The following is a 25,250-nucleotide window of genomic DNA, read 5'->3' on the forward strand; positions in this document are numbered from 1 at the left end:
CTCGACCGGTCCCCCCCACACTATGTCCACACCCCCTCCCGGTTAACTGCTGCAGCGGGACCTGAAAATTCGAGGTTTTCTATTACCACGAGTTCACACTTGCTGGGAAGTCTTCAATTTTGCCTACCGAGAGCCTCTTGTTGTGTTTTAACACGCTGCGGCCACATTTCCTCCTTTCCTTTTTAGGATAAGAGATTTCTTTGTCCCAGGGTCTCGGCCGGTGCCTGGGGGCTGGAGAGGGAAAGTGGGGGAGCGGGTGCAGGAAGGCTTAGGGCTTGAGGAGGGGAGCAGCAGTCGGCCTGGCCACGGTGGCCATGGCCGAGCTGTGTAGCTGCGGCCGCAGAGGGGACCAGTGCAGGAGCGAGAGCCAGCTTCTCCCCCACCCGTGCGGGGCCAGCCCCGGCTCCCAGCCTTGGAAGGTCCTCCACGTGTGTCCGCGCTAACCCCCCGTTTGTCTTTGCCCCAGTGGAAGGCCTGAAGGTGGTGGAGATTGAGAAATGCAAGAGTGACATCAAGAAGATGAGGGAGGAGCTGGCGGCCAGAAGCGGCAGGTAAGGCCCAGCCTGGGCCCCAGGGGGGCTCCCGGCTCCATCTGGCCCAGCGCACGGCGGCCGGGCTCCGGTGGGGACGTGCCTGTCGGTTACGCCGCCTGCTTCTCAGCATAGAAGAGAGTCTGGCAGACAGAGGCAAGGACGATGATTTCATGTAAAGGAGGCATAATCTGCCCGCAGATCCAAGCCTTGGGATTAACTTACCCGCTGGAGAGCAGTTGAGAAGTTGGCATCGAGGTTTAAAGCAAGGGCCCAGTGAGAGGGGCAGGTGCTGGGGTTACGGGGCAGGGCGGCCCGGTGCTCCAAGGCTGTGCTCCTGTGTGGGCGTCCCCATGGCACAGAGCAGCAGGTCACTGGAGAAAGGGCCACAGGGCCTCTGGCCGTCTTGGACACAGAAGTCACTCTTCCTGGGGAGGCGAGACGGGTGGGAAAAAACTCCCTGGGCTTCGTGGCGCCCCCTGTAGACCTGTGTACATGCAGCAGGACCCTCCCCAGGACTGTGATCGCAGCAAGTGTCCGTGGTGCTGGCGGCGGCGGAGATGATGAGGAGGGAGGCGGGCGATGGAGCACTTCCCATGGGCGCCTCGCCCACGCCTGCCCTGCGGGACACTCCCTCCAGCCTCTTCTCCCAGCCTGCCCACGGCCACCCCCCGGGAGGTGCCTCCCGGGACAGGGCTCAGCGGGGTTCAGTGGGGGCAGGGAGCCTACGAACAGCCCTGCATGTGCACGAGGTTGTCTTGGGAACACTCATCCGCCTGCAGATCAGTCCCTGATTTTAAAACTATCGGGCGACCGGCTTAGTGAGGGAGGCTGGCTGTGCCGGAGGGCCCTTGAGGGCAGGAGGCGACCGGAAGGCAGATGGTCCCAGGGAGGTCCCGTGAGATGCAGAGGGGCAGGCTGGCCTCAGGGGGGGCTCGCAGAGCAGCCTGCTGGGCTCAAAGCCACGTTAGTGTGGTCTCTGGGGACTGGGCCATGTCTGCATCACAGCCACATGACACTTGATTTGGATTTGGGGATGTCCCATCCCATTTGATTTGGGGACATCAGGGCGAAGGCACTTGTGAAACTTCACAGAAAATTGTGAGTCAATAATTCATCTTTGACATCCCCTTACTGAAGGGCTAGAACCCTGTGTGACTGGGTTGGGGCCCTGCACTTGGCTGGGGACCGGGAGCTGGGAGGGAGGCTCAGACCCACCTCGGCTGCGGTCACGGAGTCGCACTCAGGCTCAGGATCAACACGGCCCAGCTTGGCCCCAGGACTGCCCTGTGTGCCCCAGCGGCCACCTGTTGGGCTCCCGGCCCGTGGCCAGTCTCAGTGTGCAAGCCCCTTGTGACTGGCTGCCCGTGGCCCAGTGCGTGTCCACAGTGGCAAGAGCCTGGTGGCCCTATGCCTGGTGCCCAGGAGCCGCCCTGTGCCCGGGGCCAGGTGCGGGCAGGCTGCTCCGCAGGGGACAGCCCCTCATCTGGACAGTAGGCTGAGGAACCTCACTGCCCCGAGGGGGGTCTCTAGGGTGGGAATGGTGCCCCTGAGGCGTGGGCACCACCTCCCGCCCTCATGTGCCGCGCACGCGGAGCCCACAGAGCACCTGCGGGACTCGTTCCTAAGACACAGCCTCCGGTCCCTTCTCAAATGACTAAATCCCGCCGCCTGCCGAAACAGCCAGCGTGAGTCCTGAGCCCCGCCCTTGCTGGTCCCGTCCCTGCTCTGTCCCAGGCGCCCCGCTCATCCTCCACCTCCCCCCGCCCAGTAGAAGGGGGGACATGGGCCAGCCCTGGTCCCGAAGGTCAGGTTGCAAGGGGAAACTGACCGCATCCAAGTCGTGCTGGATTCGTGTGGCGGCCATGACAAAGCACCCCAATCCGGGGGCTTCACCCACTAGGAATGTGTTCTCTCAAAGTTCTGATGGCAGATGTTGGAGAGGGAGGTGTCGATGAGGCCATGCCCCCCAGGCCTCACGGGAGGATTTATTCCAGGCCCCTCTTGGAAGCTTCTGGAGGCCATCAGCAGTGCTTGGGGCTCCCCAGCACGTAGACACACCGTGCAGTCTCTGCCGGGCCTTCACTCGGCCTCTTCCCCGTGTGGCTCTGGGTCCAGATGTCCCTCTTCACGAGGACACCAGTCCTCCTAGGTTGGGGCCCATCCTACCCCCAAACGGCTGCGTCTTAACTAATGACATCTGCAGTGACCCTATTTCTAAAGGCGGTCCCGCTCACAGGTGCTGGGCGTTGGGGCTTCAAATTATCACCTTGGGGGACACCATCCAACCCCAACACGGGGCATGCGGACGATACACTTGACCTCAGGGCCCCCGGGAAGACCCCACTCGGAGCCAAGAGGCAAAACGTCACCCACAGGCGCCCATCTGGCCAAGTGGGCTGAGCTGAGGCGTGGCGGGTGCCTGGGCTCCTCCTCACCGCCCAGAAGGTCCGTTTCTGGAGCTCACGATGCTGTGCTCCAAGGCGAAGGCTGCCCGGCGCCCTCACTGCTCCCCGCGGCGATATTCTCAGCAGACGCTTTCACAGCATCCCACGGAGGTGAGAGACGGTAAATGTGACTCTTCAGTCACCAACGGAGGGGAGTAAAAATCTCCAACGTCGCTGACACATTTAGAGAAAAAAGAACCCCGGGGCCTGGGCTCCGGCCCAACCCGAAGCCAGGCCGCCCACCCCGGCCCCCAGTCCAGGAGCCCGGCAGCCCCTCTGTGCCGCACGCCCCGGCCCCTCCTCCCCTTCCTTCACGGAGACGCGGCGCAGCTGGGAAGCAAGAGCCGCTGCCCTCCCCCTTCTGTCTCTGCGTCTGCAGGGTCCCTTGTGATCACGCAAGGGTGTCACAACATTTAGCATCCCTGGGACCAGGCTCCCTGACTCATGGCTCCGCCTGGCCTGCAGAGAGAGAAGGGCACCCCACACAGCTCTTTCCGGCGATACTGGTGACCCAGCCCCCCTGGAAGGCAGAGGGGACTCAGGCGGTGGGCAGTGCTGAGCCCAGCGCTGAGCACACAGGGATGGCTAATGACCCACATTCCCCGGCCCATGAGCACCTCCCAGTGGGGCTTGGGTGCCAGGGGCCTGCGTGGACCAGACCGCCTTCCCGCTCCAGGAGCACCGTGCGCAGGCTCCCAGACGCCCCCCAAACAGGCTGTGCGCCTCGGAGACGCACGCCCTGGGTTTCTCCTGGGCCAGCTTCCTGCTCCTGTTTAGGGCGGAGCCAGGCCTCGCTGAGCAGGGGCGGTGGGGGTGGGGGGCGCTGCCAGGGCATGGGGCGGCCTCTGAGGGCTCGAGTGTGCGATCTCCGCTTTCATCGCAAACAAATGGCCCCGTCCACCGAATGAGCCACAGGGGAGGGAGGCCAGGAGCCCTGGGAACTGAAAGCAAAATAAGCCCCAAATAGAATGAAAAGAAGAGGCAGCTGCTCTGGGGCTGGAGGATGCTGGTTCCCATGGCAACGGGCACAGCAGGAGTGGGCGGGGCCGCCCGGCCTGGTGGGGAGGCCGGCCAGGCACCCAATACCGGCAGGCTCAAGGAGCTCCCTTGTGCGGGCTGCCCCACCGTCCGGCCTGCCGAGCATGGTGCGCGTGCGGGTGTTTGTACAGAGGAGGCTGAGAGCAGGGGAGAATGGCAATAATAATGACGCAGTCTCTTTTTTTTTAAAGTTTATTTGAGAGAGAGAGAATGAGCAGGGGAGGGGCAGAGAAAGAGGGAGGGAGGGAGGGAAAGAGAATCCAAAGTGCGCTCTGTGCCGTTGGGGCAGAGCCCAATGCAGGACTCGAACGCACAAGCTGTGAGACCATGACCTGAGCCGAAATCAAGAGTCAGAAGCTTAACCGACTAGCCCCCCAGGCGCCCCGACGCCGCCTCCTTTCTCAAGTGCACAGAGCACGCTTGTCACTGCTCAGAACTGTGGAGGGCGCCGTTTCTAGTTTACGGGCAACAACGGAAATCACCTATTGGTTCATTGGTGACTTTTGCTAAATCTGTGTGGAAACATGAAATCTGATGAGCTTTGTAAGGATGTGGAGAACAGCAGGACACCATTTTCTCTTGAAGGCGCCTCTTTCAGAAAACAGAGTTATTACTCTGTGTCGGCAAGTAGCACAGCCCCCAGGTAGAAACTCCAGACTGAGTGGAGGAGGGGCGAACCCAGGGTGGACCACAGCCGGCGAGGCCCCCGCCTAAAGTCTAGATGCTGGGCTGCCCGGACCCTCTACATATAGGAAATACTGTGTTGTGATCTTTTCCCACATACAACACTGTGCACAATGTATAGATCAAATTTTAGCCAAGGGGCACCCGGGCAGCTCAGTCGGTAACCGTCCGACTTTGGCTCAGGTCATAATCTCGTGGTTCATGAGTTCCAATCCCGTGTCGGGCTCTGTGCTGACAGCTCGGATTCTGTGTCTCCCTCTCTCTCTGCCCCTCCCCTGCTCGAGCTCTCTCTGTCTCTCTCAAAAATAAACATTAAAAAAATTTTTTAAGTATTAGCCAACATCATCCAGCTCACCTGTTCATCCAGGAGGTCACAGGCGAACACTCAGTGTCACCCACCACTTTGGTGGATTCTTTCGCAATACCATTCAGTCCATACTGTATGCAACGTTTCTTCTTCCCTCTCCCCTAAAATCTCCTTGCTTCACATCATACTCCTAATGATCTTAAAGAACACATCATCCTCCATCTTTCCGTTGTACCGTGAGGGTTTAAATCATGTCCCGTGTTGGTACATTTCGGTGGCTTCCAGTTTGGTGTCTTTGTAACAACAGATAACGTTGCGGTGGATGCGGTGGATACCGTTGTGCAAAGGGTTGCCTGCCTGGCTCTAAGTCTTGTCTGAAGATAAATCCCCAGTGTAGACACACGGGCTTAATGGACGCGATTCTCTGCGGCTCTCACTCTATGGAAGTAAATTGCACTCCCAGAAGGTGGGGCTTTATTGACAAAGTTTGTGGAGTTTGAGGACAGAGAGCGTGTTCGCTTCCGAGAAGGCGGGGAGGGGGCCGCACGCAGCCCCGGACGGCCAGGCCTGCGGGCCCTCCTCTGACCTCGGGGACACCGTGTGTCATGCTCTGATGCACACAGAGTGCACCCCGATGCTGAGGAACGCAGGAGAACTGAGTTGGAAAGCAGATGCACCTCTCACATAGGTGGGCGGGGTGGGGGGGGGACCGGAAGCGCCCTGCAGTCTGACTGGGAGCCCGGCTCGGTGCCCCGGCCGCGTCCAGGAGCTCGGGGCAAGGATGCGCCTGTGCTGAAGCCCAGCTCCACGGGCTTCCTCGTGCAGTGAATGTGACGTGTGAGGTGGAGGCGGTGAGCGTGTGATACGTGAGGTGGAAAAAACACAAGTTGCAAACGAGCGAGTTTGGTACAATTCCATTTGTGTTAAAAAAAAAAAAATACAAGGCCTTATCTCTGTGTGTCCAGGCGTAGAAAATTCCAGAAGGATACTCCAAATGTAACTGAAGGCATTTCCAGGGTGTGAGCTTTAGAGGAAAGAAATAGGTAAAGTGAGTGGCGAGGGGGCTGGCTTTTCCTTTTTACTCCTTACCTACCTCCTTGTCTGAATCTTCTAGAATAGAAGTGTTGCGCTTGCATCATTAAGAGAGACTAGGACCAGTCTAAATGAAGCTGCGGTGTTCACGGAGAGCCCAGTGATCTCGGGAGGGCCGGGCGGGGTCCCCGAGGGGCTAGCAAGGAGATGTCGCCGATTAGAACCTCCTGTCCCGGCACAAGGAAGGCGAGGGGTCAGTGGCGTTGGGGTTGGGGTCGCTCTGAGGTGCCCGTGGACCCCTCTGTCTGAGCTAACCCCGTCTTTCCCCCTTTAGGACCAGCTGTCCCTGCAAGTACAGTTCCGTGCATAACGGCAAGAAGCTGGTGCCCCGGCGGGATGTCCCCACTTATCCCAAGGTGAGAGGAGACCCTGGCTCCGAGGGGACCACGCCCCCGGATGTGCCGGCCAGGCCCCCTCTGTCTGCACCTGTGCACACCCCGCTCCCGCCGCCCCTGCTGTCCTCGGGCTCCGTGCTCTTGTGCTTGTCGTCTGTGTGTGAGGCCGGGCTGGTGGCAGCGGGGAGGGACAGCCTTTCCCCGGGCGCCCATGCCCCTCGCCGCTGTCCGCCAGTCACCAATGAGGCGAACATGTCTGCACTCACATGTTCCTGCAAGGAGCTTTAATCTTTTTTAATTTTTTTAATGTTTACTTATTTTTGAGAGAAGGAGAGACAGAGAGAGACAGCGTGATCAGGGGAGGGGCAGAGAGAGAGGGAGACACAGAATCTGAAGACAGGCTTCAGGCTCTGAGCGGTCAGCACAGAATTGGACGCAGGGCTCAAACCCACAAACCGTGAGATCATGACCCAAGCTGAAGTCGGACACTCAACTGAGTGAGCCCCCCAGGTGCCCCCGGAGCTTTAATTTTTAACTAACTTACCTCAGATCCACCTCGTTGGCTCTCCCAGCCCGAACAATATGTAGTTCCTATGAGAAGCTTTGCTCTCTCGTCTCTGAAGATCTCTCCTTACGGGAGAGTGCCCGTGAGGGGTGGGGGGGGTCTTCAATCAACCACAGAGAAGCGTCCTGTGACGTCACTGACCGTCTCCACAGTCCCTTCAGCTGAGTTGGCAGAGTCCTGGCCGACTGACTGTGCACACGCTCCGGCGCTAGGACTCAGGCGTCTGCGTGCCGGTGCGGAGACAGGTGTCGGGGGTCCGGCGTCAGGCAACCCCTCCACCCCCATCCCTGCAGGGACAGGGCCTTCTGGAACTGCCCTCAAGGGACTCCCCAAACGAAGAGTGACCTGTAGTCCGAGGTTTTCAGGTGGACGCTAGTGCCTCTTCCCACGGGAGATGTGACCCACGTCTCTCCCGGTCCTGCCCCAGGAAGTCATGAGGCCCGGCCGATGGCGACACTGAGAGGCGTCTTTCCTCCCTAGCAGCTCCCTTCAAAAACCAGACAAACCAGGGCACCTGGGGACCCAGTGGGCTGAGCATCCGACTTTAGCTCAGGTCATGATCTCACGGTTCGTGGATTTGAGCCCCGCGTCGGGCTCTGTGCTGACAGCTCGGAGCCTGGAGCTGCTTCAGATTCTGTGTCTCTCTCTCTCTGCCCCTCTTGTCCTATGTCTCTCTCTGTCTCTCTCAAAAATGAATAAGCATTGAAAAAAAAAGGACCTAGGGCGAAGTTATATCTAATCCTGGAGACCGGTGATGGTCTTCGTCTGAAGTCACAGCCTCTGTCTCCACGACAGCTTGACCCAGGCTCTGGCGTCCCGTCCACACCCATGTCCACACCCGCAAGCCGTGCTGCGTTGGTGTGCAGCCAAAGCAGGGACAGGCTGCCTCAAAACAAACTCCGAAGGGCTGCTTAGCCAGGGTGTGAATGTGTGCCGTTTAACCTTGACTTCACTTTATGGTATTTTCTAAGTCAGGTCTATCGAGAGGTAATTTACACACCGGGACGTTTCCCTCGTGTGGGTGCAGAACTCTGTGAATTTGGCAAACCTTAGGTGATCTGCAGCCACCCCGCGGCCTCCTGGTGCCCGAGCCCTGCCCCCGGCAGCCGCTGACGGGCTCTCTGCCCGAGGCTGGGCCTCCCGGGATTCTGGGAGAACATGACCTTGGAGTGTGGGCACAGGTGTCCTTGAACGGGGACAGGAGGCGGGCAGACCTCCCCCCGCCCCGTGCAGCCGGCAGCCTCTGTCTCGCCCCGAGGCTGACCGGCCTCCGTCCTTTCCAGTACCTGCTCTCTCCGGAGACCATCGAGGCCCTGCGGAAACCCACCTTTGACGTCTGGCTCTGGGAGCCCAACGAGGTGAGTGAGGGGCCCCGGTGCCAGCGTCATGGGTCCTGCCAGGGCCGCCCATCCCTTCCTCCGCTGTGGCGCCTCCTGCCTGGTTTTCTTAGTTTTTTAACATGATTCTCCAGGTTTTATTCCAAACGGACTCTGGGCGGGCCCAGGAGGGCCCCAGGAGGGCCCCAGACACAGGACTCAGGAAGCGGGTGTCAGAGCAGAGGCGCGGGCGGTCAAGGGCAGGAGGGCTGGGCCCAGGCGCCGCTGGCTCCCCACCCCCCAAGCACACCCCCGGGGCGGCTGCCCTCCAGAGGAGCGGGGCGCGCCACTCGGACGGGTCCCTCTGTGCAGCGACTCGGATCCTTCCGTTTTCCCTGTCGCCGAGGAAGCACTACAATGGAGACTTGTTTGGTCTCATGATGTCAGTTAGGCCCCTCCCTTTGTGAGCCCCAAGAAAACAGAAGCCCCTCATCCCGGACACCAGGCCAGGCCCCCCAGATCGGCAGACAGACTCTCCAGCGTTCTGGCGGCAGAGACGTGCCGACCGGCCGTGCCCAGCAAGCTCGCGCTTGGACGGCAGGTCCGCTGCTGCGGGAACCGCGGGCTTTGTGCCCCGAGCAGGCGCCGTCCGTGTCACCAGCGCCTGGACTCTCCTGCCATTGTCCTTGCCGAGTCCCGGCACAGGGGAGGCCTCTGCCCCACCACGCACTGGCCCAGGTCCCCGGGGTCATCCCACAGCCAACACGGAACCAGATGACATGCATGCCCCAGTTCACCCAGCCCCGGAGAGGCGGGCAGGACTGGAGCGTGGGCTCTGAGGGGCCGGAGGCTGGCCTCACCCGCGAGGTCGGTGCGTGACCGGCAGTGACCGGGCGGGTGGGAGGCGGTGTGACCAGGAAACAGGAGGTAGATCTTTGAAGACAAGCGTTAGGACCGAGGTGTGAACAGGAGCCCAGTCTGGCCAGGCCCGTGCGCCGGCCAGCGAACTCGGCAGGGTGGTGTGGCGTGCAGACCCAGAGCCCTTGACGGCCAAGTCCCTCCATGGAAATGGGCGCTTGCTGCCAGTTCTGGCTCCGTCTCCCATGGAACCTCGCGGAGCACAGGGCTCCCGGGGGCCATGGGGGTCACGCCGCCTCGTGGGGAGCTTGCAGGATTCCCGCACCCACGACGGGAAGGCCGCCTGCGTGCCTAGCTGCGTCAGGCCGGGGGAGAGAACGTGCACCCGCGCAGGAGCCCTTCCCCCAGCACACCTCAGCCCCGGGGCAGGGGCTCCGGGCTTTCCCCCGGAAGCCAGAGAGGCCCACAGACAGGAGCCCCGGCCTCTGGCAAACCTGGGGATGCCACGAATATTGGACTGTGGGCAGCAAAGGCCCCCCAAAATTGCATCTGGGTGCCCTCAAATATCAAGCCCTCGGTAGGGGGTTCACCTCTCTCCCTCCCAATGGGAGTATCGCTGTGCCAAGCACGTCGGGGCCCAGCCAGGGTCCTCCGATCACAAAGCAGCTGGAGGAAATGGCTTCCCCGGCCCCATGCCCCCCAGCTCACCTGCTGAGGACCTTCCCAGGGCTGCAGAAGAGTGGAGTCCAGCCCCACCCCGGAGCTCGGGCTTGCAGGCTGCAGGGCCCCGCTCACCCCCACCACCTGCAGCTCCCGGGCCGGGATCCGCCCGGCGCCCGAGGCTGCTGACCCAGGAGCAGATGCACAGACACGTCCCTCCTGCTCCCGAGCTGCTGCGGCGTCACCAGCGGTACCAGATGGTCTTGGTGCTGATCACCTCCAAGTATTGACTCGGATTTCATTGCGAACGCTGTGGCTGGTTGGGCCTGTAGGGCCATGTGTGGGGAAGGGTGTTGGGCCACAGCGCCCTGGCCCTGAGGGCTGGCATTGGGTCGGGGGTAGCTGGCTGCCTGGGCGCCAGCCCACCCGGCCCCGCACCGGACCCCGCACCCCTACCGCTCTCCCGTTTCCAACACCTGCCAGCCTGAACATGGTCCCGTCTACATCCATACTGTCTCCTCCGGGAGACGGGTGTGTGGTCCGTTTCAAGGACGTCCCGTCTGTGACACTCCAAGCTCCCACAAGGGCCCGCATCTGGGTGGTGTCCATTCTCTAACTGAACTCTTTGCAATGCCACGGGTCTGTGCCCCAGGGCGTTCCTTCCGCACCCGTAGCGTGGACTCTCTGGTGACAGGGTTGGACATGCAGAAGTGCACCTGGCTGTCTGACGACCGTGTAACCAGGAAGGTGGATTTGGGGCGGCCTGCCCTGGGTTAGCTCTGGCCGCCACAAAGCAAACCACAGGCCAAGATGTGGTCGCTCGCATCCCAGGGATGCAGGTCCCAGATCCAGGCGTGGGCGGGGCTGGTGTCTCCCACGTCCCCACGAGGCCGTCCCTCTGTGCCTGTCTGTGTCCCGGTCCCCTCGCAGGGATGCAGGTCTCGGTGGATCAGAGCCACCCCAGTGACCTTGTTTAACCTCGACGACCTCTCTAAAGGCCTGCTTTCGGCACAGTCACGCAGGGGTGTAGACCTTCTGTACGTTGATTTGGGGGCCACAGCTCAGTCCAAAACACACCCATTCGGGAGGATGTGGTCACACCGTGACCGGAGAAGCAGGGAGCGGGCCGTGCAGGCCGCAGGTGGCTGCAGAGGGGAAGCAGGCCGGGCGCAGGCGTCACACCCAGGCCGCCAGGCGATGCCTAGAGATGCCTGCCCTGCGCGTCTCCCGTCACCCTGGGAGACCGCGTCCCAGAGAGCAGGGCCGCTTCCTCAGATTCCCGTTTGTAAGAGTCCCTCCATCTTTCCTCCCGGCGTAACGAGCTCCTAAGCCCTGAGCTGTATTTAAATAGATCGCAGCACTGACAGCAAACCCTCTTCGGGGCTGAAAACAGATCTGCTCCCACCCCCAACCCAAGGTTTCTGTAGAAGGCAGCTCAGTGAAGTCGGGCAGGGAGCTCAGCTGGCAGACCCAGTGACTAACACATTCACAGGTGTGCGCGGTCCCCGGGGCCCCCGAAGGGCGAAACGGAGCGCACGTGGGACGCAGGCCGGCAAGGCTCAGGCCCCAGGGTCTGCGCCCACACCCGCTCCGGGGTCTGCGTCCGGTGGACCGTGCCGCGGCCTGGGATGCGGATCTGGAGGCGGTGTCTCGTGTGCCCAGGTCACAGGGTCACTGCCAACAGTCGTCTGGGGGTGCTCCCTCTCACCGGATCGCTGCCCCTTCTCATGGAATTCCATTGACTTTTGACCCCGACTGCTCCTCGAAGCCCCCACACCCCTCCTAGGGGTCCTGAGACCCAGTCAACGCGGCTTTTCCCTCAGGGCCTCGGGAGGGGGAAGCGCATCTGCTAAGCACAGGCCTGGAGAGGTTCCAGCCAGCCCTGCACGCATCTCCCAGGGTGCCGGAGGGGCAGTGCCCGGCTCGCTCATCTGTGCCTCTGGTCACCTTGTGCCCCCGTCCCTCCAGATGCTGAGCTGCTTGGAGCACATGTACCATGACCTGGGCCTGGTCCAAAGCTTCTCCATCCACCCGGTCACGCTCAGGAGATGGCTGGTGAGTGCGGGCCCCTCGCCACCCTCGCGGTCACAGCGCCTTCCGGTTACTCGGGGGCAGACCGGCCGGGCACCTTCCCGGCTGGACGAGGCGACCTTCCCTGGAGAGACTGGTGAGGACAGGTGGCCGGTGTCAGTCTGAGCCCTGCCAGAGCACTCAGTCCCCTGCACCCCTGCTCTGGGGAGCGAGAACAGAGTAAGAACCAGGGAGGGGCCGGTGTGGCAGTCTGTGAGGGTCGTGTGCAGGTGTGTGTGTTATTGGGGGGTGTGGGTATGTGCACACACGTGTGCATGTATGTGCACCTGTGTGTGAATGTGTGTAGGAGGTACGTGTGTGTTTAGCAATAGATTTTTTTAAATGAAATATTGCTTGGAACCAAGTAGTAAAAGCTTAAATGTTAAATAGGAAAACATGGAAAGGTGTGATGGTGACCAGGACCCAGAGCCCCTCCCATAACCCCCGGCCCTTCCCCTGGCTTCCTGTCCCCACGCAGCCCCACAGAGCTCAGTCCCTAAGCCCAGGCAGAAGCCTGTTCCCACCTGCCCTTCGAGGCGCAGGGTGGCCTGTGGGACGTCCTTGGGCCCCCTGGGCCACCTTGTCCTTGCCGCCAGCATGCACAGGAGCACAGCTGGCCTCAGGGTCGGCCAAGGATGACAGGAGAGCACCGAAACACTAGCAGTGGGGGCGGTGGGCAGAGGGGGCGGGCAGTGGAGGCAGTGGGGGCAGCAGAGGCAGCGGGACTGGCATCATGGGCCACATGGGCGGGCAGTGGGCAGCAGGGGCTGGCATCGGGGGGATTGTGGGCAGAGGGGACAGAGGGGACGGGCAGCGTGGGCATCAGGGGCAGCGGGGGCGGGCATGGGGACGAGCGGCGGGGGCAGCAGGGCGCCAGCAGCGCGGGCAGCCGGGACCTGTCTCTGCAGCGCTGCGTGCACGACAACTACAGGACCAACCCTTTCCACAACTTCCGGCACGGCTTCTGCGTGGCCCAGATGATGTACAGCATGATCTGGCTCTGCGGGCTGCAGGTGTGCCTCGCGGGCTCCTTCCGGGCGCACCCCCCCACCCGGAAGCCCCCTCGCCCCTTGTCCTCGGGCTCGCCTGCTGCTCTGTGCGACCAGCTGGTGCGCGCCGGCCTCCCCCGGGCCAGCTGCGGGGGCCTCCCCCACCCGCGCCCTCCCCTCCCCCCACCGGTACCCCCCCCCCAGTCCGGCCCCTCCTCAGCCCCTCCCACCTCCTCTCTCATCCAGGAGAAGTTTTCCCAAATGGACATCTTGATTCTAATGACGGCGGCCATCTGCCACGATTTGGACCACCCGGGGTACAACAACACGTACGTGGATGGTTTCCCCTCTCGTTTCTTCCTTCTCAAGGGCTCTCTGCTGTCAGACGTGACCTTTTCCGCTTCCCCCCGCAGACCAGTTCTGAGTTGGAGCTGCAGCCAACACTCACCAGCCCTCCCACCCCCGCCGCCCCCCGCTCAGCTGCTTAGGACACAGCTCCCACTCTGGGACTCTGACCAGGCCTTGGGCCTCCCGGGGCAGACCCTTCGGTGGGGGGGGACCCCCCAACCCAAGGCAGGAGCAGGGCCCGCACATGATGCCTGTTCTCTGGATCTCACTCCCCACCTGCTTCCAGCGGCGACAAGGCAGAGAATAGGACTGAGGGCGAGCAGGGGTGGGGAGGCGTCTGCCGCAGGCCGTGGGACCGGGAGGACGGGCCGAGCTTGGGCGCAGCGGCGCTCCACTCCCCACTCTAGGGCGGGGGCAGAGACACAGAGTCCACCCACTGACCACCGGGTCCCGGCCGAGGGGCGCTGGTTTGCGTCCAGCGTGATGCACCTGTGCCTTCTATCGGATGTGTCTCCGCAGTGAGGTCCCACGTGGCCGGAACTCTCCGGCGGTTTTGGTGGCGGGCCTCCATCTGACCGGGGTGGGGTCCATGGCATGGACGTCTTGTTCCTCACGCGAGGCCGCCACCTGGGTCCCTCCCCTCATTCACACTCAGGATGGTGTGCAAAGCGCAGGCCAGCAAAGGGGGTCCTACCCTGACCTCAGAACCGTCTTGGTTCTTCTCCCGAACGTCTGCCTTTTGCTCATCCCGGGGATGTTTGCGAAACGGAAGGCCCGGTCCCCATCAGGCCAGCATGACTGGGAGGGGCTGGTGGGGTCTCTCTGGCGGGGCTGTAAACCCCGAGGGCGTCCAGTTGAAGGGGCCGCAGGGTCAGGAGAGCCCCGAGGAGCAAGGCCCGGCTCGCCTCCAGCCTCCGCGGGCGCCACCTCGTCCCAGGGCAGGTCCCCGAGGCCCCGCTCGCTCTCTCCCGCCACGCCAGGTACCAGGTCAATGCGCGCACGGAGCTGGCCGTCCGATACAACGACATCTCGCCCCTGGAGAACCACCACTGTGCCGTGGCCTTTCAGATCCTCGCCCAGCCCGAGTGCAACATCTTCGCCAACGTGCAGCCGGAGGGCTTCAAGCAGATCAGACAGGTGGGCGGGGGCCAGGGCCCTCGGACTGCAGAGCTGGGGGAGGGGTGAACACAGCCACGGAGTAGAGCCCCTCCCTCCAGGGGCAGAGGTCCCAGAAGCCCCTGGTCCCAGCAGGGGTCCTGGGGGACCACCCCCTCCTCCCCCACCAAGGCCAGTGGCATTCCAAGGAGAGGCGTGCCCTCGGCATATACACCAGGGACCCACCGACCTGCATTTCACACCCACTATTTCACTGAAGCCTTTAAGATCTGTCCTTTCTCCAGCTCGCAGCCTGGGACAGTGGGGGTTACAGGGGTGAGGTGCGCCGTGTGTACGTGCAGGCCCTGGGCAGACGCACCTGCTGCGTCCAACCTAGCAGACTGTTTCCCCTGCCCCGCAGCTGCCTCCCCCTGCCCCACCCTGACCAGGTCAGCCCCACCGCCCACTTAACATGAGAAACCCCGGGGAGGCCTCTGTTGCCTCCTGTCCTGAGACAGAGGTCCACCTGGCAGGAAATGACACCCTTCCCACACGGACGGCCCCATGGAGCACAGCTCCCGGCACCACCCTCTGATGTTTTCAGGGGAGGGAAGATACCAGAAGGATCTCTTAGAGGAGCGTATGGGTTGAATGGTAGTCCCATTCTGGAAAAAAAACTGTATGTTCACTTGCTAACCCCAGAACCTTGTGTGTGTGACTTTATTTAAAAGAACCTTTGCCCGGGTGACTAAGTGAGAATCTGTGTGAGATTATCGGTGATGTCCAGGTGGGCCTAACCCCAGTGACAGGTGTCCTTAGAAGAGACCCAGGGGGAGACAGACACTCGGAGGAGAAAGTCCCGTAAGGACGGAGGCAGAGGCTGGAGTGACATGGGCCCAAGTCAAGGAGCGCCCGGGGCCACAGACGGGAAAAGTCAGGAGGGACGGTTTCCTGGAGCCTTCAGACTTATGGCCTCCGGAATGGAGAGGGTGCCCCTGGGGTTCCCCGTCACCTGATGGGTGACACTTGTGCGGCAGCCTCAGGACACACGTGCAGGGAGCCACCTTCGTGGTGCTATGGATGACAGCCTTGTCCACCCGGGGCCGCGGCCTCGCTTCAAGGCGCACTGGATAGAGACGCGGGACCGGGCTCTCCCTCCTGGAGTCCGAGGGGCTGGCCTTCATCAGAGAACGTTGTTCTCCATCAGAGCCGAGGCCGGTGCTGAAGGACGGTCCCCACCGAGTCACCGATTCCCAGTTCAGCTACCGTCCCCTTTATCCACGGGCTTCCCAGCCTCTCGTCCATGCTCTGGAGACACCAGCCGGGGCGCCAGGAGCTGTTGGGATGAGCCCTGACGCGTCTTCCTCTGCATCAGCGCGAGAAGGGGCGAGTCGTGGAGAGGCCCCGACGGCTGCAGTGAGGAGGTCCTGCAGGGACTGACCTGGAGAAGCAGAGCAGCGGGTTCCCTTCGTGCGTGCCCTGCCCCCCTGCCCCCCGGGAGCGGCCAGAGCAGCATCCCCAGGGAGGGGACCCGCCTCCCTCACGCCACGCCCGCCATGGGGACGCAGGAGGCCCGCCCCACCTCCAACACTTGACCAACGTCAAACATGAGACTTGCTGACTGTGAAATCGTTCAGCCCGATTCTTCATAATATTTGGTCGTCGAGTATTTGTAAGGATAACTCATCACAGGAGGGGACCCTTCACGACACACAGAAATTCAAACTGCCGGCGGCGCCCCTCCCAGACGCCCAGGGGTGACTGGTGTGGCCGATGCCGGGGCAGAGGCACGCCGCGCACAGGGCGTCTCGTAAACGTTTCAGGAACAGACGGACGGCCACGGCTTTGATTTCTGCTGCTTCTTAAACGAGTATTTGCTGGACAAGGAACTAAGATATTTGTAGCCAGGAAACCACCGCATCCTCATTTACAAATGTGTTAGCGGAATGACGCTGTCAGACACAACCTGACTTCGACCACCCCAGCACAGCGTGCAGCCACGTACAGACAGACGACAGGGAACAAAGGACTCCCAGAAAGTTGGTCACTGCCCTGCAGCAGCAGGATGTGACAGGGACCGTGTGGGCTGGACTCCTGAACTGAGAGGGAGTACCGTCCTCCGACAGACGAGGACAGAGACGCCCAGAGCACCCGACGCGCTGGCCCAGGACCCCGGGGAGGGCTGGGGACTCACTGGGTCCTGCTGGGCTCACGGCCGGGGCTGACGCTTTGCTCTCACTTTCCAGGGGATGATCACTCTGATTTTAGCCACCGACATGGCAAGACACGCAGAGATTATGGATTCTTTCAAAGAAAAAATGGAGAATTTTGACTACAGCAACGAGGAGCACGTGACCCTTGTGAGTAGCCTGCTCCCCCTGCTCTGGAGGCGGGCGCACGCACCCCTGCGCCAGCCCAGACGTGACACCCCGACACCAGAACCCTGACCTTGCCCTGGAGCGAGGGGTCCCGAGAGCGGGCGCAGGGCGGCCCAGGGACCCACAGGACCCCCGCCTCTGGCCGTGGCACCCCTCCAGGCCCAGCCCTCTGAGAGTGGGCCAGCTGTGCAGGGAAGGGGAGGGCGCTTCACCACGAGGAGGGCCCCCCTCTGTCTGCACCGTGCCCGCCCTTTGTGAGAGAAACATGGAAACATCCTCCCCCATCTTCAGAGGAAGGGGCGAGGCTGAGCCTTGTCTGGGCGTGGGGCCTGCTTCCTGGCCTTCTCTCTCTCTCTAAAACCGATGGTCACTTTCTGTCCCTGGAAACCGATCAACAAGGAAGCCCTCTGAGGTCTGGCTGCCCCTCTGACCACCAGGTCCCCAAGACCGCATCCTAGCCAGCCCCCGAGGTGTGTGGGGAGGACCTCGCACTCTGCGGAGTTACACAGCAGGAGAAAGTGCCCCCTGGAGCCAGGGCCTCCCACGGCTTCGTGGGGACTGAGCGCTCAGGGACGGGGTCACATAGGAGCCAAGTCCCTGCTCCCGAAAAGCCAGCGGGTGTGGGAGGTGCCGCCTGCCCCTACGGCAGGGCGAGGACGGGGTGTCGGGAGACGGAGGGGCCAGTAGACTGGGCACTTTGTCCTTCCGCTTTCCCTCTGAAACATGAGGAAAGACCCTTGGGGGCAGGAGGCCAGATGCCGGTGACAAGACGTGAGCCGCACAGGGTGACGATGTCCCCTCCACTCCCTCACTTCAACCGTCCAAGCACGGGGGAGGGGCAGGGTCCCCGGAGTTCCACCCACCTCCACACTGGGCGAGGGGCAGCCCGTAGCGCAGCCCAGAGGCTCGTGCCCGGGCCGAGGAGCCCCAGAATCTCCCGCTTCTGTACGCAGGGAGGGGCTGGGGGAGGTGCAGGGGCGGTGGAGGGAGGGCCCAAGAGCGGAGAAGCTCTGGGTCAAAACGGATTCAAGGGCCTCAGCCCGGGCGCCCAAGAAGAGGCCTGACACTGACGTGCTCCGCGAGGCTGGGCTTGAGGGCCCAAGGGTGCCCAGCCTGTGCCATGCTCTGTGCCAGCCTGTGATGGCCTGCGCTCTGGAGCTGGCAGAGCAGACACCAGGAAGGCCGGGGTCCATTCCCAGGGATTCCTCAGGAAGGGTGGCGGCCAGGTTACAGGGAGAAGGGCAGCCGAGTCACCCCAAGTTCAGCCTTGCCACGGACGTCTCCCACCTGCTCCTCCCAGGAGGTCAGGCGCATTCAGGGCCCACAGCCCGAGCTGCTGTGCCCAAGTGCACTTCCTGCTGAGTCAGGTCCACGCCAAGTGCTGGCCTGCACTTGGGCCCCGGACAGCGGTGATTCCCAGGGACGGTCGAGGGCTGGCCCTGAAGGCACTCGCCCTCAGGCTCAGGTGCAAATGCTCTGGCCGGGTCTCAGACCTGGCCGGTCTGCTTACATGCCCGCTGGGCGCCCAAACCTCACCGGGCTCGGAGGGCCAGTCCCCGGGAGGACGAAACCCAGACCCAAACAGCGGCAGGGGACGTGCCCCGGCCCCGCTGCCTGAGCCCTCCTCTCTCCTCCAGCTGAAGATGATTTTGATAAAATGCTGTGATATCTCCAACGAGGTGCGTCCGATGGAAGTGGCGGAACCGTGGGTGGACTGCCTGTTAGAGGAATATTTCATGCAGGTAAGAGTGTCCCAAAGCCACCAGACCCCCTTGAAGGGTCCCATGTTCGAAGGGGGATGCATGAGGCCCAGGGACTAGGGGACGGGATGGACGGTGTCTCCAGCCTCCGGGAAGCCTCACGGCAGGTGCACATCCAAGATAAGCAGGTGACACATGAAAAGCAGGGATAGCCTGGAAAAGTGACGCTAACAGGTGCCACCTAGGACCATGAAGGAGCAGCCAGAGGGGGCGGTCAGAAGCAGAGGGAGGAAAGCAGAGGCTGGAGGGGCGGCTCCCTGGGGCAGGTGGCATGGAGCAGGTTGGCCTGCATTTCGAGACCTGGGGAGGCCCTCAGACAGGACACCAGGCCAGCCCATGCGGGGGATGCCGTTAGGGCCAGGAAGGCGCTCGCGACGGCAGTGTGGTGGACCCCCCCCCCCCAGGAGAAGGCAGGGGCGTCACCGGCCCGGCCTGTCCCTCCGCCCTGGGTCATGGCGCAGCCTTGCATGCCCAGTGGATGCTCTAGTGGGCACGTGAGCTCCCGACGTCTGTCCTGGTCACTATTAAGGTCCCCAGACAGAGCAGTCTGGTCGGCGGCACATTAACCCGCCTTCTGTCCTCTGAGACCGGTGACCCTCGGGGCCCCCCAGAGTCCGCGGTTTCTCTCTAGCCTTTCAGTCTCTTGCATCCCCGCAGAGCGACCGCGAGAAGTCGGAAGGCCTCCCCGTGGCCCCTTTCATGGACCGAGACAAAGTGACTAAAGCCACGGCCCAAATTGGGTTCATCAAGTTTGTCCTGATCCCGATGTTCGAAATGGTGACCAAGGTGAGTGACCCTCACCACATGCTGGATGATGCCACATTGAGAAATACACATGCATGCACACGTTCACACACACACACACACACACACACACACACCACCAGTGTGCTGGGCTGCCTCCTCTGGCACACCCAGAACACCCTCTCGCCCCCCACGTGGTCCCCCCAGCCTTCCAGCCTCCCCTCCCAGGGCACCTTTGCCTTTGGAAGACCCTCGTGTCCTGCTCACCCCACCGGCATGCAGCCATCCATGATTCTGGCAAGGAGACTGTCTCCCCTCTCTCCTGCACCTTCCATGGCTCCCCACTGCCCCCACCACAGGGAAGGCTGCCCTCTTGCACACAGCCCCCACCCTGCCTGGCTCCCGTCTTGCAGGACGGCCCACCGCCCCTGGCTCTCCCCTTTCTTTAACCCACCACCTCGGAGTCGGTCCCGTCAGGGGCCTCAGCCGCTTCCCAGCCATCAGCCTCCCAGAGCCACCTTGCACGCCCCTCCCTAAACCCCATTCGCTCAGCTTCCTCGGTCTTCCTGTGTGGTCCTGCCTTCTGGGCCTTCGCCATGGCCAGTGGGGGCAGGGGTGTGGCGCTGCCACATGGGGCCCGGCCCCCTCCTGCAGCGGGACGGGGACGTGACTGGGGAGGCACGGAAGGCGCTACGGAGCCAAGAGCTGCGTGCGCAGGGCTCCGTGGGCCGGGTGGCGGGGTGGCAGGAGCGAGGGCGGAGGGCCAGGACCCTGCCCCGGGAACCGCCCGGCTCATCCGACCCCTGCGGCTGCCCAGAGCCCAGAGGCGAGGCTGGCATTTGGAAGATGGACACTGGGGGACAGGCAGGAGGAGTGAAGTGGGGGGGCAGAAACAGAGCAGGACCCGCAGGTGGGGGGCAGGGGGTGGGTGGGGGGCCTCCAGGAGCCACGGACCAAACGGCCTCAGACCTGGGGTCAGCAGGCGGGACCCCAGGGCACCATGGGGTGATGGGTACTTGCTGCCTGATCCGCTGAGATGTTCGGGACTGACCCCTGGCTTCCCGGACGCTCACAGCTGCGTGGATGACCGATGGGATGGGTCTTGTCTCTCCAGCTCTTCCCCGCGGTCGAGGAGCTCATGCTGCAGCCCCTCTGGGAGTCCCGAGATCACTATGAGGAGCTGAAGCAAAGAGATGACTGCGTGAACGAGGTATAGGATGCTGGGCAGGAAGCGCAGCCCTCCTGGGGACAGGCTGAGCCTGCACCCCTGCGGGGGCCCCTCTGGACCGCAGCGCGTTTCCATCCCCGCCCCGAAGTCCAGACCCAGGCAAAGCCGGGAATGGAAGCTCTGTGCTCAACAGAACCAAACTGCACCTGACGGCCCGCGCCCCTTGGAGGGGCTACGCGGTCCCCAACAACTGCGCTGTAGTCGGGGGCGCCAGGGCGTCTGGGCATCTCAGACCCGCTCGGAGGAGCGCCCGGGCTCCATGTGGGTCCCTGTCCTCCAGCCCTAGGGCTGACCTTGCTCACTGAGGGGGGAGCGGAAGGGGGCGCCCCCAGCGGCCCAGCAAGGGCGTCCTGGAGCTTGCACACACGGCGGCTCGGCCCCCTCAGGGTCAGGGAGACAGGGTCTGGCCCCAGGTCGCTGTCAGGACAGGACTGGTGGCAGGGCGGGTCCGGCTTGCGAGCTCAGAGCCGGCGCAGAGGCTCCCGGCATAGCATGTGTGTGGTCTGACCACCCAGGACCTCAGCGTGTGCACCTGTGCTTCGGGGACCCCCGCAGACTGCCCCTGCCTGACGTCCAGCCGCCCAGGGCTGCCTCCCCTCGCCCCCCGCCGCCCCCGCTCCAGTGTCCCGGTCTGGCCTCCACCAGCGTCACCCACCCCGCCCCGTGCCGTCCACCGCTCCCTTCAGTCAGGGCTCCCGGGTGGTGGTGCCCCCCCCGCCCCGCTGCTGGGAACCCCCGTGCGCCACCGAGTGCCGAGTGGTTTCCCAGACGCCCCGCATTGTCCTCACCCCCCTCCCCCCGAACTGCTCTGTGTAGGACACTGGGCGTGTTGTCTGTGCTCTGGAAGTGACTTCCAGGCCCACAACTGGTCTCCTGTAGGGTACCTTCTCCACAAGGTCCCAGAGAGGTCCTGAGACTCCAGGGAAAGTGGTACAGGGAGCAGGTGTGCCCGGCGGGGGCCCCCGATCGTTAGAGCCCCCTGGTGCTCAGGGCCCACACTCAAGCCATGGGTGTGAAGGTCCCAGGCCTGCTGCCCAGAGGGGACTTTCCCACCCCCAGCAAGGACCCCAAACAAGAGTGGGTGGACGGGCTCTGTGCTCCCCTACTCCAGGGCACTGGGCCCTGCGGTCACCCCGAGCTTCTCGTCCAGCTCCGGACGGCGGCCCCGAAGGGACAGGGGCTCGCGTGCAGCTGGGTGCGCCCAGCAGCCGTGGCCACCGGCCTCTGCCCCCATCGAACATCCCAGCATTCCGGTCACCAGGAAGCTCGTTAGCGGACAGGCAGGTCCTCCCCGTCTCCTGGAGCCTGATCACTGCCTTCTGTGCGCTCTGTCCTGGTTACAGAGGGAGGCGGACAGCCCGACAGCCGGGGGCACCGACACGTCCTCGTCGTCCCCGTCGTCCAGAGAGAAGAGCAGAGACGTGAGCAACAGCGAAGAGAACGCTCTTCTGAATTGACGACTCGAGGCGCCTGGTGAGTCAGAGTCTGAGACCCGGCGGCACTGCCCCCTGTGTGGGGGAGGGACAGAGGGTGGCGCAGAGAATCTGGGAGGCTGGTGGGCTTTTATTTTTATTTAAAAAAATTTTTAACATTTATTCACTTTTGAGGAGAGAGAGAGAGACATAGAACAAGTGGGGGAGGGGCAGAGAGAGAGGGAAACAGTAACGTGAAGCAGCTCTAGGCTCCGAGCTGTCAGCACAGAGCCCGACGCGGAGCTCGAACCCACGAACCTCGAGATTGTGACCTGAGCCGGAGTCGGACGCTTAACCTACTGAGCCCCCCAGGTGCCCCAAGACTGACGGTTTCTTAAAGACTGTTTTAAATGTTTATTTTGAGAGTGAGAGCACACGCAGGTGGGGGAGGGGCAGAGAGAGGGCGACAGGGAGTCCCAAGCAGGCTCCACGCTGTCAGCACACAGCCAGATGCAGGGCTTGAACTCACGAACCGTGAGATCCTGACCTGAGCCAAAATCAGGAGTTGGACGCTCAACCGACTGAGCCCCCCAGACACCCCGAAAGACAGATGGTTTTCAGCAGCATGAGACTTTCATTCCTCGCACATAATGTTTAGAATGAGGCTCTGGAAGCAGGAGGTCACGCCGGGGTTGATGGCAAAAATCAGTCATTAGCAGATGTGCCACTTAGAAGGAAAAGCACATTTAAAAAAATTTTTAAATATTTATTTTTGAGAGAGAGAGTACAAGCAGGGGAGGGGGATAGAGAGAGGGAGACACCGAATCCAAAGCAGCTCCAGGCTCCGAGCGGTCAGCACAGAGCCTGATGCGGGACTCGAACTCAGGAACCTTGAGATCTTGACCTGAGCCCAAGTGGGATGCCTAACCAACTGAGCCGCCTGCGCCCCAGGAAGAGCACATTTTTAAAAGGCTTCTGAAAATAAAGTGTTTCCTTATATGGCCGTGAGCACCTTCCCGTGCGCCTCACCCGCGCTGTCCGTTTAGTCGGGGGCAAAGGTATCCCAAGCTGATGTGGCCTCCGCGTGGTGAAGTCACGGCACATGCACGTCTCAGGGGCCACCAGAGTCTCAGCTCAACGCCCCCCGGGCGCAGGGGGTGGAGCCCCGGGTCTTGTTCTGTGCAGGAAGTGACACGCTCGGCGTCCTGGCCACCGAGCGCAGCTCAGGTGCCAGCTGCGTGGCGCACACGAGCGTCTCGGCCTCTCGGAGCCTCGGAGCCCGAATCCCCGCCCTGGAGACCACACTGCCGTCACCGGTCCGTCGGACGTGCTCAGGGAACGTTGGCTTTGCGTGGTTCCATCACATCCTAGTTTTTAATGGTTCAGAAGGATCAAAACGGTTTTATTTGACCTAAATGTGTGCAGCCACGTGTCCGGCTCTTACACGTCCTCCGCGCGCCCTCCTATGACATCGTTGCTGGGGCTTGGACATTTTCAACCAGGCGTCTTTTTCCTCTTCCGAGCAGACGAGCCTGAAGAAGGCGGGCCGCTGCGGGCTGTGCTCCTGGACCGGTGGCTGTCCATGCTGGGAGAAAAGTCCCTTCCGGAGAAGTCCACCCCGAGCGCCGGACTCCACGAGACCACGTTTTCTAAGAACTGTTTTGTTCACCGATCCAAAAAAGAGAAAAAAGAAAAAGAAAATGGAATTCATGATGCTGTACAGAATTTTTATTTTTAAACGGTCTTTTAAATAATATATTCTTATACGGAAACGGGTACTGTACTTCTTCCTAGTGCTGTGTATCCCAGGGCTGCTCGGGGGGTCCCCAGAGCCCCAGTGCTCTCGCGGGGAGACGGGACTGTGCTCTTCTCGCAGACCTGTCTGCGCGGCGTGAGGCGACGCTGCCTCCCCTGTAAGCTCAGAATTAAACGCCAGGCGGTGCCCGGTGCACAAGGATGTATGTGTGTCCCGTTTGTGAGCAGCGAGGGGACACTGGTGGCCGTGTGGGGGGAGGGGTGGGGCCGGAGGCAGTGCGGTCACATGTGGGGGTGAACACGCCCCCGGGCGGGGCCGTTTATGGGGAGGTGGGAACATCCACCTCAGTCAGCAGACTGCACACAGCAAGTCTTCGGGGAGGACAGCTGTCCTCTCTTCCCGCCTTTGTCTGAGGGACCAGCGTCAGGGACAATGTGGGGACCCTGTGCCCGTTAAGGGAGACCCGACCCTGGCTGGTGGGTGGTCAACTCGCCCTCGGCCCTGCTGCACATGTCTACACCCCGATGCTCCCCAGGGCCTCCGACCCCTTCTCTGCACCCGCTTGGGACAGAAGAGGCCCCTCTCGGAAGAACTGGCCTGCAAGGCCGACCACTTAACCAGAGCTCTGTGGACATTTCTTCGGCTGCTGAGGAGGCCCTGGGAGCACTCACTCCCAGGGGATTCCAGAATACTGCTCTCCACCACTGAATAGTTCATCTCTGAGCTGTGACAGTTTCTGTCACTTCTGAAATCTGGTTCCGTAAGAACGGGCTTCAGGTTCTGTATCTCTTCGCAGTTTTGTTTTTCATTTTTTTTCCTGTTTTTTATTTATTTTTTAGAGACAGAGAGAGACAGCACAAGCAGGGGAGGGTCAGAGAGAGAGGGAGACACAGAATCTGAAGCAGGCTCCAGGCTCTGAGGTGTCAGCACAGAGCCCGACGTAGGGCTTGAACCCACAAACCGTGAGATCATGACCTGAGCCGAAGTCGGATGCTTAACCGACTGAGCCACCCAGGCACCCCTTGTTTTTCATTTTAATCCTGCTATAGGCCGGGGGGTACACGCCACACAGGGCCAGCAGGTGTCCCCGATCCCCATGAACTCAGCCTGCGTGCACCCTGCACCCCCAGCGAGCCAGCCTCCTGCTCAGTACCCTCTGCCCCCCAGCCAGCCTCCTGCCCAGGACCCTCCACCTGTATCCACCATGAGGCAGCCTCCTGCCCAGTATCCTCCACCCATCCCACACTCCCCCCGCCCCCACCAGTGTGCCTACTGCCCAGTACCCTCCACCCGCCCCTCCTGCCATCCAGCCTCCTGCCCAGGACCCTCCACTTGCTCCCCCAGCAAAGGTCCGACGCCGTGCCAGAGGCCCCTGCAGCCAGGTCAGGTGGAGGGCTTATGAACTCGGGATGTGTGGTGAGGGCCGCCAGGTGGACGAGCGAGCAGGGGGCAAGGCGGGGCGCAGGCGGCAGGCCTGGGGTGTGGCTGTGCAGATGGGCCACACGGGGAGGCAGGAGGCTGTGAGGCAGATCCCCGTGCCATCCAGGATGGGCGGGAGGTGGGGTCCGAGGGGCCGTGCGGGGCTAGGTCCTGCTGGCCCTGGCGGGACTTGTGAGAACAAGGGGGGATGTCCGCCTG

At 62.3% G+C, this 25,250-nt stretch overlaps 1 protein-coding gene and 2 long non-coding RNA genes across 8 annotated transcripts in view; 1 reads left to right on the forward strand and 2 right to left on the reverse strand.

Moving 5' to 3' along the window:
* Nucleotides 1-25,250, forward strand: part of PDE9A (phosphodiesterase 9A) — a 96,394-nt gene that overhangs the window by 58,812 nt on the left and 12,332 nt on the right. For 4 of the 6 annotated variants that reach the window (XM_029938907.1, XM_029938912.1, XM_029938911.1 and 1 more), the window contains 13 exons: nt 467-551; nt 6,373-6,454; nt 8,282-8,356; nt 11,801-11,887; nt 12,811-12,915; nt 13,138-13,220; nt 14,220-14,376; nt 16,581-16,694; nt 18,350-18,454; nt 19,130-19,258; nt 20,331-20,426; nt 21,788-21,917; nt 23,383-23,813. In XM_029938907.1, coding sequence (XP_029794767.1) covers nt 467-551; nt 6,373-6,454; nt 8,282-8,356; nt 11,801-11,887; nt 12,811-12,915; nt 13,138-13,220; nt 14,220-14,376; nt 16,581-16,694; nt 18,350-18,454; nt 19,130-19,258; nt 20,331-20,426; nt 21,788-21,901 — 1,232 coding nt within the window. In that variant the 3' untranslated portion in view covers nt 21,902-21,917; nt 23,383-23,813. Of the gene's footprint in view, nt 1-466; nt 552-6,372; nt 6,455-8,281; nt 8,357-11,800; nt 11,888-12,810; nt 12,916-13,137; nt 13,221-14,219; nt 14,377-16,580; nt 16,695-18,349; nt 18,455-19,129; nt 19,259-20,330; nt 20,427-21,787; nt 21,918-23,382; nt 23,814-25,250 lie in introns of those variants that run through there. The other 2 variants (XM_029938908.1, XM_029938909.1) reach the window with 2 other exon arrangements.
* LOC115291441 lies at nt 5,951-7,551 on the reverse strand. The gene is made up of 3 exons (XR_003908443.1): nt 7,344-7,551; nt 6,978-7,221; nt 5,951-6,030 (listed from the first exon to the last, which is right to left on the reverse strand). It is a non-coding gene; the product is annotated as an uncharacterized LOC115291441 (long non-coding RNA).
* On the reverse strand, nt 15,028-19,376 carry LOC115291440. The gene is made up of 2 exons (XR_003908442.1): nt 15,917-19,376; nt 15,028-15,775 (listed from the first exon to the last, which is right to left on the reverse strand). It is a non-coding gene; the product is annotated as an uncharacterized LOC115291440 (long non-coding RNA).

This window comes from Suricata suricatta, chromosome 5 (assembly GCF_006229205.1).
Source record: "Suricata suricatta isolate VVHF042 chromosome 5, meerkat_22Aug2017_6uvM2_HiC, whole genome shotgun sequence".
Taxonomy (NCBI): domain Eukaryota; kingdom Metazoa; phylum Chordata; class Mammalia; order Carnivora; family Herpestidae; genus Suricata; species Suricata suricatta.